We start from the raw sequence: 17568 nt of genomic DNA, 5'->3' as shown, positions 1-17568 counted from the left end.
AATTACAATTTAAGAAACAGCTAAAAACCCAGTTGTTTGTTAAAGCATTTCTGTGATCTATTTGTTTGATTTTAATATAGAAGAATTTTACTAAGAATGAAGATTTTAAATTTTTTTATATTTCGGTGTTGAATTTATGTATGTTTTAATTCTGTAAACCATCTGGTATGTAGGCAGTACATAAACTTTTAAATAAATAAAATAATCCATCAAATTTAAGATAATCCCAAAAGAGAATACCAGCTACTGCTGTAACATTAACTTTAGAAGGAGAACTATGCGCAACTGTCTCACTGTGCCCAGGCATTTCTTAATAATTGTCCCATAGACCAGGAAATATCTGAATCATTTTTGACCTCAGGAGGATGTAACCAATTGAGAAATACCATATCTTTAAAAATATTATAAACACCCCTTTGCGAAGACTATTCAAAAATGGAGTTGGGATGTTGCCCTAGAGAGGGTGGGCAACCTGCAGCCCTGCCATTGAATTTTATGCAGCCTCTGAGACTGTGGGAAGTATACATAGAAATCAACAGAGTTATGGCGATTTTAAGTACTATATGTTCTCTAGTAATTTGTTATCTTTTTTAGTTACATATCTACGTATTTATCTCAAAGTCTATAGAGCTCGCTGCATTTCTGGTTCCGACATTATATAATTTTGTGGCCCTCTGAGGTTTACTACCGACATACATGCATCCTTTTGGTATAAAAGGTTGCCCTCCCCTGCTCTAGAGTACACAGAAGGTGACCCTTTTTGGAAGAGATGATCTGGGGCAGAATGCACAATTAAGAAAATGCAGTATAAGATATTATACCATTTATATATGCATAAGCTATAGCCTCATTGCAAATATAATTGCATAAACTGTGATAATTTAAAGGTAAAGGATATGAGACATGATATTCTGCTTTTTCTGTGTGGTTACAATTAGAGAATGATACAGTGGCTGATATTGGCGGCTAGCGAGAACTTGCAGAACACAAAACAAAAATATTCAAAAGGAAAACTCTGGTTGCTTTCAGGATTTTCTCCTCATCAAAGTCAGTATTAAGCTCTGTGACTCTGCTCTCACCAGAGCTTCTTATAATAAGGCTTCCAAAAAGCCTGCTCTTAGCAGGTTTCTCAAAATGCAGTTCTCCTGCTTTAATGTCTCAAACACGCTCTGTCTCAGCACAAGCCTCCAGCTTATTTTGTAGCACTGCTGGGTTCAGGGGAGTGTCTCAGGTTTGCCTTACAAAAAGCACTAAACAGCTTTCAAAAATCCCTCCCGGGTTTTAGCAAACCTCTCCCCACATTAAACACTCCCTGCTTTAAACAAACTGTGCTGAGGAACAGAACAGTGCAGAACCCAAAACTCTCACAGTTCAAACGGGTCACTGTAGCTGGCTGACAAAAACAAACACTCAGCCCAAAAAAATAGCAAACAGAAAAAAAAATTCACAGCTTTCAGTTCAGTCCTTGAAAAGGGTTGCCAGGCCTACTTCCATTAGCTCGGGAGTCACTTCCAAACCCTCAGGGACCAGCTCTCCTTGCAACTCCAGTTGCATTTCTTCCTCTGCTTCCAACAGCTCTGGAGTGGATCCGGCCTCTTACATTACATTACATTACATTAGTGATTTATATTCCGCTTGTGCCTTGCGGTTCTAAGCGGATTACAATTTATGAGACTGGACATTTCCAGTAGCGGTGCAGTACATAGATTCAAGAATGTGTCAAGATACAATTGTTAATCTGGGTTTTTCGGAAGATCTTGAAAGCTAATAGTTGATTGTGATAAGTAGTTGTGATGAGTAGATATAATAAAGTCAGGATTCTGGTAGGTTGTTGTGATGAACAGAAATAATGAAAGTCAGGGTTCTGATGTATTGCGATGGTGGTGGTCATGAGAGTATTTTCTATTGTTGTTGAGGGGTTATGATGATGGGAAGTGTTTTTTGAAGAGATAAGTTTTGATTTCTTTTCGGAATATTTTGATGTCTGTTGAATTTATCAGTAGATTGTTGATGGTGGGATCAATCTTTGCTGCTTGTGTCGCTAAAAGGCTGTCGTATATTTTCTTTCGTCTTGTTCCGTTGAGAGGGGGGTGAATGAATAGGCTCCGAGTTCTCCTTAATCTATGAGATAGGTTACGGTGTAATCTGTTATTTAGGTATATGGGTGCTGTTCCGTGTGTTCCTCTTCCACTTCCATAGGGTCACAGATATTACCCCTGCTGGCACTGGGAAACTCCTCTTTAGGGAGAGACCTAAACTTCCTTCCTAACCTGCCCCCTTGCTTGCTAGCCTCTACTGGCTTTTCAAAAAGGGAGTCACACCCTGCTCTAGCTGAGCTTTCTCTCCCAGGGACTTCTCTCCGGCTCCCGTGGTGGACATTAGGGAAACAGCCTTCCTGACTATTCCTGGAAGGAAATTTAAAACCCTTGTCCCTAACCCTGCTGTGTGCATGGTGGTGAAAGTGTGGGGCTTCCTCCACCCCCCCTCCCCCCCCATTCTGGGACAGTGTCATCCTCCAGTGGGTCAATTTGGTATTGGTAGCTATCCCTGGCAATCCCCTTTCTGGGCTTCTCAGTACCCTTTCTTCCAGCTTTCCCCGGGACCTTGGCAGGCACAGCACCTGGCTGGTCACAATATTGTGAAGTAGAGAATGACACGGGGACAAATTTTTCCCTGTCCCCGCGGGAATTCATTTTCCTGTCCCGTCAAGTTATTTTCCTATCCCTGCCCCATTCCTGCAAACTCCATCTCATGTGCACAAGCCCCAAACGCTTTAAAATAGTAAGTGTTCGAGGCTTGTGCAGTTAAGGCTGAGCTTACAGGAATGAGGCAGGGGTAGGGACAGGGACAGCAACAAAACACGCGGGGATGGGACAGGGAAATTGAGTTCCTGCGGGGACGGCGAAAAATTTATCCCCATGTCATTCTCTATTGTGAAGCACTAAAATAGGTCTCTATGGTTCCCGGCTTAGAACTGTGCTTTTCAACCTAGTCATTGAGGCACATCTAGCCGGTTGGGTTTTCAGGATACCCACTATGCAAATCAGTATTTTAGATCCAGGACAAAAAATTTAAAGCCTTATATCGGTAGAAGTTGGAATCCAAGCTTGAGTCGGGGATGGACATTAGACATTCAGAGGAGTCGGAGTCAGAGTCAAAAGTTTAGTGCACTGACTCCATAGCCTTGGTGTACAGGCATATACAGAGAAACCAAATACAGTGGTGCCTCACACAACGAACTTAATTGGTTCCAGGAGCAAGTTTGTTATGCGAAAAGTTCGTTATGTGAAACGCGTTTTCCCATAACAATACATGTTAAAAAAAATAATTCGTTCTGTAGCATAAAATATGCTAAGATGACATAAAAAAAGATAAATTTTTTGTTATTATTTTTATTTAGATACATCTAAAAACATAATTGTTTTTTAAAACAACACACATTTTTTAAATTTAAAGACAGACTAAGTAGAGTCTAATTTTACAGTGAGAGAGGGCAAAAACTGGGACTTAACTGTTCATTTTTTTTTTTTCCTAGCATCGGGGAAGCGGCGAGAGTAGCTCCGCCCCCCCCCCAACGCATCAGCAGTAGGCGCCGGGCCCCTGCGAGCCGACGGTCCGCCACTGCACAGGGAGCCAGGCGGAGAGAGGGCAGTTAAGCGCAGCGCCTGCGCGGAAGGATGCAGCTCGGGCGACTTCGTTGTGTGAAACGAAGTTCGTTGTAGGAAGCAAGACATGAAGTTCGTTGTGCGCAGCGTTCGCTGTGCGAGGCGTTCGTTATGCGAGGCACCACATTACGAGAAGGGAGAACATATAATTAAAACAAAGACGGATAAGCAACTTGTAATGCAAACATTTGTATTTTATTATCCGTTGCTAGAATAAAGATTGTACATCTTCAACTGATATCTCTGCATCTTTATTCAATGCAACTCTGATTACAAAACCAAAGATATATACAGGATGCTCTCAGAATACCTGAGCTTATGTCAAAGGCCTATTAAAAAAAGGAGTGGAAATGAAGGGCAGTCATCCCAATTGCAAATGTTATTTTATTCTTGAATTTATGGGGATTTTGACAGCTCTCGGGAAGTTTTTTTCTGCAGCAACCACTTACTGTTTGCTCAGTTCAACTTCTGAACTCGAATGGGGACTAGCCTCTCGGATATGGCTTTTCCACCATAAGCACACAGTTATATCACGGGAAAGTTGAGTATGATGCTTGACTTGACTAAGCCCACTCAAAATGGAAGGAAAAATTTTTTTATACTTTTTGAAGCCAGAGGTTCTACAGCGTGGGAGCTTTGTTGTGGTTAAGTTTTCACTGCAAATGTGTAGCTAAGTATATTTTCCGTGAGCCTGTCCAACTTACTAGACAATTTGTCAGAAAAAATGGGCCAAAGCCCATCCAAAATTTCCTCTCCTGTTGCTGCACAATTTGCTACATAGAAGCACATCTCTAATTCAGGAAACCTGAAATCACAGAGACCTATCTTAGAACTTCTCTACCCAGTCCTGAGGGCACACCCAGCCAGTTAGGTTTTCAAGATATCCACTATAGGAACAGCCATCAGCCACAATGTAGATCCATTGCTTTATTGATATATAAATTGTAGATCTATTCTAGATCCTTACGAATTTGTTTTTGTTTACTTTGCTCCAGTTCAATGTCACAGTTTACAAAAATGATTTTCACTATAGTTATTAAAAGTACATAGAACCAAAAAAATAAAAATAGATGTTTATTCCCCATTTCCAAGGCCTGAGAGATATAAAACTACAATCAACTAGAAAGAGAGCTTTTCATATGTCGGTCCTAATCTATGGAACTCCATACTTCAAGGATTCATTTAACAAATCCTCTACCTTTCCTTCCAGAAACAACTGAAATCAACTCTGTTTCACCAACACTATGGAACCCTATGCGATGACTCACCATTGACTCCGTATGTCTGCATAGTCTTATACAGAAACATAGAAACATAGTCTTGTACAGAAACATAGAAACATGATAGCAGATAAAGGCCAAATGGCCCATCTAGTCTGCCCATCCACAGTAACCATTATCTCTTTCTCTCTCTTAGAGATCCCACGTGCCTATCCCAGGTCCTCTTGAATTCAGACACAGTCTCTTTCCACCACCTCTTCTGGGAGACTGTTCTACGCATCTACCACCCTTTCCGTAAAAAAGTATTTCCTGAGATTACTCCAAAGCCTATCACCTCTTAACTTCATCCTATGCCCTCTCATTGCAGAGTTTCCTTTCAAATAAAAGAGACTCGACTCATGCACATTACGTAGGTATTTAAATGACTCTATCATGGGAGATCACGTGATGCTGTGAGCTGGTAGGCAGCACGCTGTACCGGCTCCTGAGCCCTGTTCCTCCTCTCGCTGAAAACGGAGAATAAACCCGCGTAATTTCTGCCTCCCGCTGTCAGCTCTGGTGCTAGATTTATATGGACAAGTTTCTGGCTAAATCCCCGATCGTGATGGCTTCAAAATCGGCGAAAAAAGATCGGGAAAAAGCAAAACCGAGCGAAGACAAAATGGCGGACGCGTCCCGAGCAACAAGCCCGACCTTTACCCCGGCTACGCTAGCGGACCTGGAGCAAGTAATCTTGCAGGCGCTGGGACCGCGAATGGAACTGATTTCCACTCAGTTGAACAGGCTGGAAACGCTCCTGGAAGATAATTCTAAACGTGTCACTGAATTGGAGACCCGGGTGTCAGCAGTAGAGGACGGGGCTTTGGCATTGGAAAATGAGGTGGCTACGCTCTCTACTCAATTGCGTTCCTGTCAGGACAAATTGGAGGACTTAGAGAACCGATCGCGCCGGGGAAACCTGAGATTTGTAGGTCTCCCGGAAACCATAGCGGAATCAGCACTCCTCTCGGTGGTGGAATCGTGGCTGGCTAGTATGCTGCCAATGCCGGCCTCATTGGGACCAGCCCGCTTTGAACGAGTGCATCGGGTGGGCGCCCGAGCTGGGACAGACCAGCGCCCTAGGGTAATCATCGGGAAGTTACATAATTATCGCCACAAAGTGGAGATACTTCGGGCGTACAGAGCAAACAGAGAATCGCTGATGTACGAGACCCACCCGGTGCGCATTGGACAGGACTACTCAGCTGCTCTAACAGACCGGCGCAAAGTTTTCTACCCTCTCTGTACCAAATTGGTAGAAAAGAAGCGGCGCTTCATGTTCATCTATCCGGCCATTTTAAAAATTCAGCACCAAGGGAAGTGGCACGTGTTTGACTCAGAGGCACTGGCAGGAGATTTTATTAATAGTATGGAGTCCTCCTCATCACCAGCCTGATTTGCATTGCCTGATGGGGACTTTGCTGGCGAGGATGGTAGATTTGCCTTTGAAATTTTTCAACTTATCATACTAACTCTCTGGACCTGTTGAAATAATTGTTTGAGAGGACAGGGCCCTGACGGCCTCATAAGCGTGATTTTGCTTCCCTGGAACCAGGAAGGTTCTTGGCAAGCCAGGTTTCCTGTTGGGGGTTTGAGTGGGGGAGGGGGGGTTTGGGGATGTATGGGGGTACATTGGGAGGGGGAGTTATTGGGTTGAGGGAGGGTGGGCTATTGTACAGAGCTTTGTATTTCTCCATTCCAGGGCATACTGTGGCTATCCACAATAATACTAGAGTGTTTTCTGAGTGTGTATTTGACAATGTTTTCCCTCTTGGGCCTGGCTGGGAGCCTGGGAGGGTTTTCCTGTGGCAAAGGACAGAGCGGTTCTCACTTTATGATCCATGAGAGCTAGAACTTTTAGAATATTATCTTGGAATGTGTGTGGAATAACATCCCCTGTAAAGAGAAGTAAAATATTACAGCGCCTTCAGCATCATAGAGCAGATTTGGCATGTCTCCAAGAGACCCGCTTGACTGACGCTGAACATGCTAAATTGCTGAAAGGTTGGGTGGGTCAGGTGTTTTCCACACCTTCACCGAATAAGAAGGCAGGGGTGGCCTTGTTAGTCCGTAGGGGGTTTCCGGGGAGGGTAGAGCAACTTTACCAAGACTCCATGGGGAGGATTCTATTGTGTAGAGTGACTATGTCCGAATGTACTTTTAACTTGCTGGTAGTCTATGCCCCCAACCAATACGAACACACTTTTTTCACATCTTTAGTTTCATTGGGGCTCAGGGACACGACACGCCCGTTAATTTTACTGGGAGACCTAAACCAGGTACTCGATCCCACACTGGATAGGACGGGTCCGGGTTCCTCTCAGACCTCTAGTCCCACAAGAGGTATTCCCTTCCTTTGCGATACATTGGATCTTATTGATCCATGGCGTTTGCTTCATACCACTGATAGGGACTTTACACATCAATCTCGGGCTCACAACACTTTTTCACGAATTGATTACATCCTGACTTCTACTGCTTCTTTTTCTCGGGTCCATTCAGCGGAGGTGGGCCCTTTGTCCGTTTCGGACCATTGCCCAATCTGGATTGATTTTTTGCAGGGTGACGACTCGACCGGAGGGGGGAACTGGAAATTCCCAACTTACTTGGCTTCCAGTTCTGACTTCCAAAAATACCTTGCCCAGAAATGGGAGGACTATGTAGAATTTAATTCTCAACATCTGGAAACACCACTTTTGTTTTGGGAAGCGGCGAAATCGGTCCTTAGGGGGGATATTATTTCCTATGTAGCGGCACAGCGAAAGCGTCTTTCCAGGGGCATTTTACATCTAGAGGGAGAGTATAGGAGGCTGAAACGTACATATATTGCACACCCTTCTTCCCTAGCCCGGGAAGCTATGGTGGCTGCACAGGTTGCATTGAACACATTATTGCATGAACGTGCTCTGAAATACCGCCATTACTCTAGGTTTCAATATTACAAATTTGGCAATAAATCGGGCCGACTACTGGCTGGCCTGACGAGACCTCGACGCTCTCCTCGTTACATTCCCAGCCTTGTGCTACCCTCGGGTAGGGAGGTGACCTCCACTGCTGATATCACACATAGTTTTTTGACATACTACAGGGACTTTTATGCTTCTAGAGACCCCCAGGGGGGTCCTGAGGTGGAGGATTATCTTACAGATGCTGGGGTTCCTCGTTTGACTTCGCCTGACAGACAGGCCCTGAATCGCCCGATTCAGGGCAAGGAACTTCAAACGGCGATAAAACAACTCAAATGTGGCACTTCCCCGGGCCCTGACGGGTTCTCCCCCGAGTTTTACCGCCTGCTTTCTGCTTCTCTTTGTGGCCCATTGGAGGCATATTACACTGCGGCGCTAACAAAGGGAAACTTTCCGGTGGGAGCTAATCATGCATTTATAACGTTGATCCCCAAACCGGGTAAACCTGGGACGGATCTTGAATCATATAGACCTATCTCGTTGATTAATGTAGATATTAAAATTCTTGACAAAATTTTAGCTAACCGATTGGCTGAACTGTTGCCTGCCCTGATTACCCCTGAACAAGTTGGTTTCGTACCTCACAGACACTCGGTTTTGAATGTTCGTAGACTGCTCACGGCACTACAGCGCTCACGGGATGTTGGTACTCAGGGAGTTTTGGTGGGCTTAGATGCAGCTAAAGCTTTTGATCAGGTGAACTGGGTCTACCTTTTTAGGGTACTTTCTTACATGGGGTTTGAGGGGTGGTTTTTAGACATGGTACACTTGCTTTACACAGACCCCACAGCGTGTGTATTGGTAAACAATTCCAGGTCACCTAATTTTTCTATAGCCCGGGGTACCCGACAAGGCAGTCCATTATCCCCTCTCTTATTTCTTTTATACTTGGACCCATTTATCCGCACACTTTTGAGGGATGATGTATTGCAGGGGTTACCGGAGGGACACACGCAACTACGGGTCCTGGCCTATGCTGACGATCTCTTGCTGACTCTGGGAAATCCTACTGTATCTCTCCCGAGAGCGTTGGATTTGCTGGACGAATTCAGTATGTACTCGGGCCTGACATTAAATAAACAAAAATCAATGGTATTGCCATTGTCCCCCGAGGTTCAGTCTCAGTGGCGGGGACCGTTTCCCTTGACCTGGGCCCCAGGTACTCTTGTATATTTGGGTGTTACTATATCCCCCGACCTTTCAGCATTGTATACCCTTAATATAGAGCCATTGGTCCACTCCACCTTACACAAATTGGAGAACTGGAGAGTATATCCCTTATCTTTACTAGGGAAAATAGCATTATATAATATGGTTCTGGTGCCCCAATGGCTGTATATGTTTCAGATGCTTCCTGTGTTGTTACCAGCTAAACATGACAAACTAATTGGAAAATATTTACAAAAGTATTTATGGAATGGAAAGAGGGCACGTATGTCCTTGAAACATATGGCACGTCCTAAAGATCTGGGGGGCTTGGGATTGCGCAGCCTTCGGTTGTTGTCCCAGGCGTGCCAGATGAGACATATTAACGATTGGTTCCGTGGGACTCATTATTTTTCAGCCTCTCGACAAGAAATTATGCTTTGTGCTCCCTTTCATTTTAGCTACCTGCTCCATGCACAGAGTCTTCCTCCACGGACTTCCTCTGCAAGAGATCTCTTCTTGCGACCCATGCGCCAAGTCTGGAAACTTCTTTGCCATCAACTCCATATCCCGCCCCAAGTAACTCCTTATTTGCCTCTGCGGGGTAATGGGGGATTTCCTTCAGGGCTCACTCCTACTCCAACCAGTGTATGGTCTGCTGATGCCAATTTGTACATTTTTCAACTGGTCAACTCGGATGGATCCGTGAAACCTTTTGCCGATCTTCAGCGGGACCACGGCTGGAGAGCGTGCGATTGGCTCTCATACCTTCAACTATCTTCATATATACGTACCTTGTCCCAGGATTTTCTTACTGATCGTTGGATGGAGTCCATCTCGGAGGCCTTGAGTTTGTCGGCGCAGGTACTGATCCCGATGAGATTCCATTATCGGCACCTTCAGGAGAGTATGGGCGAGCTTTCCTATGAGAACTATGCCACTAAATGGTCCTTGGAGCTGGCTTGTGTGGTTACATCCCCCATGATTAAGAGAGCGATTTCTGCGACAGCTCGAGTGACGCTTAATGCATTACTGATTGAAATGAACTACAAATTTCTGCTGCGTCTCTATCGCTCCCCCTCTTATATGTTTCGGGCAAAAATGTGTACTTCAGCTCAGTGCCTTAAATGTTCTCATTCTCCTGCAACTCTTGGGCATCAGTTTTGGACCTGTGTGAAGGTGCAAACATTTTGGCAACAGCTTCAAAGGCATATCCGAAGTATGTGGACCTACAATTTTGCATTTAGTCCAGTTATGCTGTTCACGTTGGACAGCCTCAAACCCGCCTCCCCGAGAGGGTTTAGGAGCTTTATGGCACGTGCAGTGTTGATGGGGAAGAAAGTGATCCTGCACTGCTGGATTTCCTCTGAATCCCCTACTTTATCTCACTGGCGCACTTTGATGTTACAGCAGGCTTCCATGGACCGCCTACGAATTTCTTCGTTGGATACGTCACTTGGTCGGACTTTTCGTCTATGCTGGGAACCCTTTTGGCTAACGTTGACCCCTAGAGCTCGAAGTCATCTGCTTAACGCCTGACTATTACACTGACTTAATTTCTGGAATGGGGAATGTATTTCTTGTCTTGTATTGTAAATTTCTGGTTAATTGGGTAGGGTGGGATGGGGGGGTGGATGGAGGGGGTTTATGGCTGATGGTGAAGTTCGGAAGATTGTTGGTATTCATGTATTTCTGTGAACACCATGTTCTCTTATAGTGTAAGGTAATTTTTTGAAAACCAATAAAGAAATATTGAAAAAAAAAAAAAAAAAAAAAAAATGACTCTATCATATCTCCCCTCTCTTCCGCCTTTTCTCCAAAGTATACAGATTGAGATCTTTAAGTCTGTCCCCATAGGCCTTATCACGAATACTGCACACTATTTTAGTAGCCTTCCTCTGGACCGACTCCATCCTTTTTATATCTTTTTGAAGGTGCGGCCTCCAGAATTGTACACAATATTCTAAATGAGGTCTCACCAGAGTACTGGCCATACCTCTCTCTATGAAACCTAGCATCCTTCTAGCTTTCGCCGTCACCTTTTCAACCTGTTTGGCCATGCCTATAGTACTCACAGTACATCTTTTTCTTCTCTTCATATTTCTCTAGTATGTATTTAAATACTTCTTACATAGATACTATAATTAGATGGTGAGCCCACTGGGACAGAGAGGGAACATTTTCTAATGAATGAAAAATGTAACCCTCATTTCTAATTCATTAGCATTGTAAACCACTTAATACTCATGTACAAGCGGTATATCAAATATAATAAATCCAAGCCCTGCTACCTGGGACATCTGGGTTTCAGAAAATGCTCCTATTGAGCAGTACTGCACAGAAAGGATTAATAATAATAATAAATAATAATAACTTTATTCTTATATACCGCCAACAATCTTGCGACTTCTAGGCGGTTTACAATAAAAGAAACTGTAGATACAATCAAGAGAAACTGTAAATACAATCAGAGAAACTGTAAATACAATCAAGAGAAACTTTACGTACAGCGAATTAGATACAATCAAGAGAAACTGTAAATACAATCAGAGAAACTGTAAATACAATCAAGAGAAACTTTACGTACAGCGAATTAAAGAGTATATCAGTGTGTATCTCGTACAATGAATTAGAGAGTATAGCAGTGTACATCTGATAACATTAATAGTGTGTTGCAAGGCCAGGAAGTGCCAAGTTGTTTACACAGAAGTAGAAATATTCCTTAAGTTCATAGAGTGTTCATATTTAGTGAATAGGGGTTGGGGTTGACAGTTTGCACGTTCAGGTATGTGGTGATGTTAAGAGGGGGGTTGATGTTCCGGTTCGTTACCTAGGTATTTCAAGAATAGGTAAGTTTTTAGGTGTTTCCTGAATTCTTCATAGTTGTTTGTGTGTGCAATTAGTTTTTCTAGGTCTTTACCCCATATGGCTGTTTGATATGATAGCAGTTGTTGATGGTGTCTCTTATATTTGCACCCTCTAGCCGGTGGGGAGACAAATTTCATGTGTGTTTTTCTTTCATGTCTGTTAGTTGGGAATGAGAAGAGGTCTGTAATGTATTTTGGGGCTAGACCATTTAATACTTTGAAGCAGAGACATCCTAGCTTGAACTTCGTGCGCGCCTCCATCGGCAGCCAGTGCAGGAGTCGGTAGGAAGGGGTTATGTGATCGGACTTCTTCAGCCCGAAAATCATCCTGACTGCTGCATTTTGTATCAATTGTAGTCTTTGCATTTGCTTCTGGGGGATTGTCAGATGGGTGATGTTGCAATAGTCCAGGTGGTTTAGTATTAGGGATTGTACTAGAATTCTGAAAGCTGAAGTGTGGAAGTACGCCTTAATGGACTTAAGTTTCCAGAGAGTGAAAAACCCTCTTTTGATTAAGGGAGGTCCCCTCCTTCATCCCCCAGTAGTTGGTGCCCCCCCCCCCCAAAAAAAAAAAATTAAATGCAAAGCTGGCAAAGGATACTGGTCTCTGTGACAACTTCAGGAGAAATTGACATCTATGTCTCTAAACCAGCTGACATTACTGTTTATGTTCCAACACGTATCTATTTTGCCATTTCATAACATACAGACATTCATATGCTGCCAAAAATTATATTCCTCTGTTGCCCTGTTGATACGTTAGGCATTTATTTTTCTAAAATGGATTTCCGTGCTGCACTTCACTGGCACGCAAGCATCTATGTATTTGAGAATAGGCCCTACCTAAGTCAGCAGATCCTGTTCTAAGAGGCCAGCAACACATCAGGCATCCTGACTTGGGTAGCTAAATCTCAGTTAGAATGTCCTTGCTTTTACTACTGCTCTACATGTTTCTAATTTATTAGAGGAGGGTGAGAGAGAAAGGGCAGAAGGAAGGAATGAAATGAGGGGAATTAATAAGGCAGGTGATTACTGGGAATATTAAGAAAAACTGTGAAAGCAAACAGTTGGTGGATGCACTCTGAAACCACCGAAATACCCTGCTGTATGAACCCCCACTATAAAAAAAAATAATAATAATAATAATAAAAGTTATTACAACCTTCAAAAGTTTCAGTTTTCTTCACGAACAATATAGCTATTAGAACACTCCCTTTCCTATAATACCAAATAAATACCCGGAAGAACCCATGCCGCTCACACACACATAAACTTCCTTCACATCTGTGTTCTCCACTCACATTCATCATCTTACTGTAGACAAATGAAAGCAATCACCTGTCTGCTAAGCCAAACTGTAAGGCAGCAATATATTGCACACAGTTCCTTATTTACCATACGGTGCCAATGATAATGTAATGTTTACAGGAGCCAGTGACTGGCATCCTCAGCAGTGCACTAACACACCACACGTACATATTCTCTTTCTACTCCTATCAATTGAAATTCACAAGATGCCAGACACAGAGGAAGAAGAAGAAAACTCTAAAGAGTGGCAAACCATAAAAATGTGTTTCCATCTGAGGGTAACTTCTCTACCAGCAACTTACAGACACTTTTATACCAAAATCCTATGAGGAAGCAGTAATTACAATGCTCACATTATCAGGGTATCTTGCTGATTCACCACATCAAAGGCATGCATTAAGAAATATCTGATAAAAGTGGCAGAAATATACAGGTCTCCTCTTAAAGATCACCAACAATACAGTATAATCCCGTTATAACGGACTTCAATGGACCTGAAAAAATAGTCCGTTATATCCAGAGTTGCATTTTTTTAAAAACTTTATTTAGGGCAACTTGAAACAACATAAATCGATGAAGAACAGACACTGCACAATAACAAAACTCAGCAAAATATTGGTATGGCACGAAATGATTGCAAACCAGAACACTGTACTGGAAAGAAAAATACTCTTGTCATTTTTTTTCTGGGCTGCATTTTGATACTATATCACCGACATGCCACATGCCTTGTAGGCGGAGCCTGCAGTCCGTTATAGCCGAATAAAACTACAGCTAAAAGCAGCTCTGAGGACCAAAATATTTGTCCGTTATATCCGAAAGTCCATTATATGCAAGTCCGCTCTATCCGATAATTTGCTGTATGTTTATAATGGCACTCGACCGGGACCAGTGGACCTCGTCCACTATATGCGAGGTTCCGTTATAAGCGAGTCCGGTATTATACTGTAGCTGATACTTGGGCATGACATGCAGTATTATTAAATGCATATTTCAGATCCATTACATTTCAACTGCAGCAGCAACAAGGAGCAAAGAAAATTCATTTCATATCTGAAACAGCATAAACTGTACAGCACATGTTGACACTCCATGCCCAACATCCATGGGAGCCAGTGCTACTACAACACTCACAGTAAATTTATATCTGAACCTGATGTGAAAATAAATCAACAAAAAAAAATGTAGATGATAACTTCTTTATTGGACTAACAATGAATTTGACAAGTTTTGAGGGGGTTTTACATTTATTTATAGCCCGCTTTAATTCTAAGCAGAGAACAAAGATTACCATTCATAATATAACTGGCATACACAATAATAAACTGCACGCATACAAAACTGTCAACACAGCTAACATTCGATTCTAAGACATTACATAAAACTCCTAATCAGGAATGTAGCTTACAACCGTGACAGTCATATAACTATAAAAACAATTTCATCTCAAATATTTCATTTGGAAGAATAGATGATGTTTCAGAAGCTTTTTAAACATACTTATGTTGTCCTGGCTTTATATAACATTACTCAAATGCACCATGTTCATTGAACCTTATTCCCAAACATCCAAGTAGCATAACACAGGTTATAAAGGTATACTTCTGTACAAACGTTGTTCATTTTTAGCATTATGCCTCATGGTGCAATTGGTAGTTTGCTTACCTACTGTGCCCATGTGTTGAGTTCAAATCCTACACTGGAATTTCTGCCAGATGAGGACGACAATGCAAGCCATCCTGCTAATAATCTGTCACAGAAGTGGCAATCCTTATAAATTGTTTGCAATTTGAGTACAGGGAGACTACCTTTCCATTTGTGCAAATACCAGATGTCAATAAAAAATATATATTATTCCTTGACCTTGTAAGTTAAACCATGCCTCACAAACCACAGATTTTAGATTTCAGAGATTAATTCTAGATTATTAATATACTTGTATAATACATAATATCTGCTATAATAAAACCCTTAGCACACATGTGCACTTCATACTCCATGCGTCCGTGATCCGTGGCTCTGTGCCGCCGCATGCGCAGTAGGAGGAGCCTGTGGCAATTTGCGACGCATGCAGCAGTGGCGATTTGCGATGCGTGTGGCGGTTTCCCCAGCTGAAAAAGGAGACAGCTGAATAAGGAGCCTGCAGGGGTTTGCCTGCGGTGCTTTCCCTATCGCTACAAGGAGCCTGCAGCAGGTCCTGGCAGAGCTGCTTCACAAAACACAGGAGACTTATCAGATAAGAGCAGGGAAAGGGTGCTGCTGGACAAGTGGGAGGTAAAAGGAAGGGAGGACTACTGCTGGACAGGGGAAGCAGGAAAGGGTGCTGCTGGACAAGGGGGAGGTAAAAGGAAGGGAGAAGGGCTATTGCTGGACAGGGGGGGGAGAGACAGAAAGAAAGAAAGACAGTGGGCAGGGAGAGAGACAGAAAGAAAGAAAGACATACAGGGGGCCAGGGAGAGAGACAGAAAGAAAGACAGACAAGCAGGAAGCAGGGAGACGGAAAAAAGACAGACAGGGGGAGAGAGACAGAAAGAAAGACAGACAGATAGGGGGCAGGGAGAGAAAAAGAAAGACAGACATACAGAAAGAAATGCCTAAGTCTACACATTTATTCTAGCACCCATTAATGTAACGGGCTAAAAAACTAGTTATTTATATAATCTTGCATGACCAAGATTCACAACACTCATTCACATTTGCAGATTATACATCATATCTAATAAGAAAAATTCCTGTTCCATCTGTACTGATATCTCAAAGCCTAAAATATTTACAATAAAGTAAAATTTAAAATATGTAATGAGTGAAATTGGGCACCCTGAGCATAGCTGACATTGGACAGCAGCATTTCACAGGTAGTTGCAGGCACTCAGCCTTACAAGCCATGTTCCCTTCCCACCATGCTCCTCAGGGCCATTCTGCTCTTCTCACTGCTCCATATGACCACCTTTTGCTAGACTAGAATAAGAAGCCTGGCCAATAGGCAAAATAAGCAGATGCCTATGATGGTAAAATGCATGTGCAGTCAAAATAAAACAGATGCCAACAGTCTCAGCAACTCAAGGAAGCATCAGAACATGTTTGAAAACAATTTTCAAATAGACCATTTATCCAGGCTGAAAATTCATCTAAATTTAGGATTCTACAAGCTATTGCTATTTTTTTTTTTTGCCTAAATTTATGTATCTAATGCTGTAAATCAGTGCTAAGTTCCCAGCTCATTTCTATTACATAAATGTGATATTATTTGGGGAAAGTGGTAGCATAGATGCTTAGTTCTCATACATTTTAAAATAAATCAGTTTAGGTGCCTAATTCTCAAAATAAAGAGTTTAAACCCCTTTAAAATCGACCCCATAGACATCCATCTCTGTCTCTGTCTCTCTCTCTCTATATATATATATATATATAACTATATCTATATACAGTATGTATGATTTGCTTTTTAGAAAACACATATGCCATCTATAGTGACCATACAGTAACACACTATAAAGTTTAAAAGCAGGATTTCCAATCTTAGACGTTTAAAAGATTGTTCTACCTAGGTGATGGTATGGGTGAATATGATTCTTGAGTTTATATCTCGGGAAGGGGCGGCGCAAGGGCCATGAAAGTTAATTGGGGGAAGGGGTGCAAGGCTGGGATGGGGGTCATGCGTTCTGTCAGGTCTCTTCTAGAGCGCTGGTGAACTTGTGTCTAGTAAGCACAGACACAGCCAGCCCAGCACACGCCCTGAGCGCATCCTCTAGCCGAGGAAGAAGCGAGCAAGCAACTGGCCCGAGTGAGACTCCCCACAGGGCAACCGATAAAAGGATGGGACCACCGCCCCAAACATGCACACGTGGTACGCGGCGCGACACATCAGCAGCGTGCTCTCACCAGCACCATGGCGAATCTCTCCTCCAACTCGCAGGGCTCCGGCATGGGCACCTTGGAAGGCAGCGGCGCAGCGACCCCCGGGGCCCCGTCTGCACTCTCCGCGTTCCCCATCCTCCCGGCTCAGGGACCGTCAGAGCCGCCTCGCGCTCACCGCCGCGCGCCGCTTCATCCTTTGTGCTAGCGGGTCCCGCCTCGCGCTGCAGACTGAGCAGCGGCGCGAGCCCCCCTACAGCTCCCCATTCATCGCAGCCACCGAGTCCCGAGGCCCCGCCCCTCGCAACGCCCCGCCATTGGCTGGTCACACGGGCCATCGTCCTCGTTGGTCCCCCCGCTCCGTCCGCTTTGAAGGCTGGTCTCGCGCGCCTCCTGGTGCAGCTAAAGCGAATAGACATCACAAAAGTCAACCAGGACGCACAGCCTCTCTTTACATCTCCACAGGAAAACCTTGTTCTCACTTATACTTTATGATAGTATA

General features: G+C 43.4%; 1 protein-coding gene across 4 annotated transcripts in view; it reads right to left on the bottom strand.

Annotated features, from left to right (window-relative positions):
• The window catches only part of FMNL3 (formin like 3), a 285433-nt gene extending 268073 nt beyond the window's left edge, over window positions 1–17360 (bottom strand). For 3 of the 4 annotated variants that reach the window (XR_004538810.1, XM_033938095.1, XM_033938098.1), the window contains exon 1: window positions 17094–17359. Coding sequence is in view for 3 of the 4 variants with exons in the window: in XM_033938095.1 (XP_033793986.1) it covers window positions 17094–17204 (111 nt within the window). In the remaining variant the exon portion in view is untranslated. Of the gene's footprint in view, window positions 1–17093 lie in introns of all 4 variants that reach the window. The other variant, XM_033938096.1, reaches the window with a different exon arrangement.
• Between the last annotated feature and the right edge of the window lie 208 nt (window positions 17361–17568).

The sequence above is a fragment of the Geotrypetes seraphini genome, chromosome 3, assembly GCF_902459505.1.
Source record: "Geotrypetes seraphini chromosome 3, aGeoSer1.1, whole genome shotgun sequence".
NCBI lineage: Eukaryota > Metazoa > Chordata > Amphibia > Gymnophiona > Dermophiidae > Geotrypetes > Geotrypetes seraphini.
Note: the sequence above shows the minus strand (reverse complement) of the source record. Positions and strands in the feature narration are given on the sequence as shown.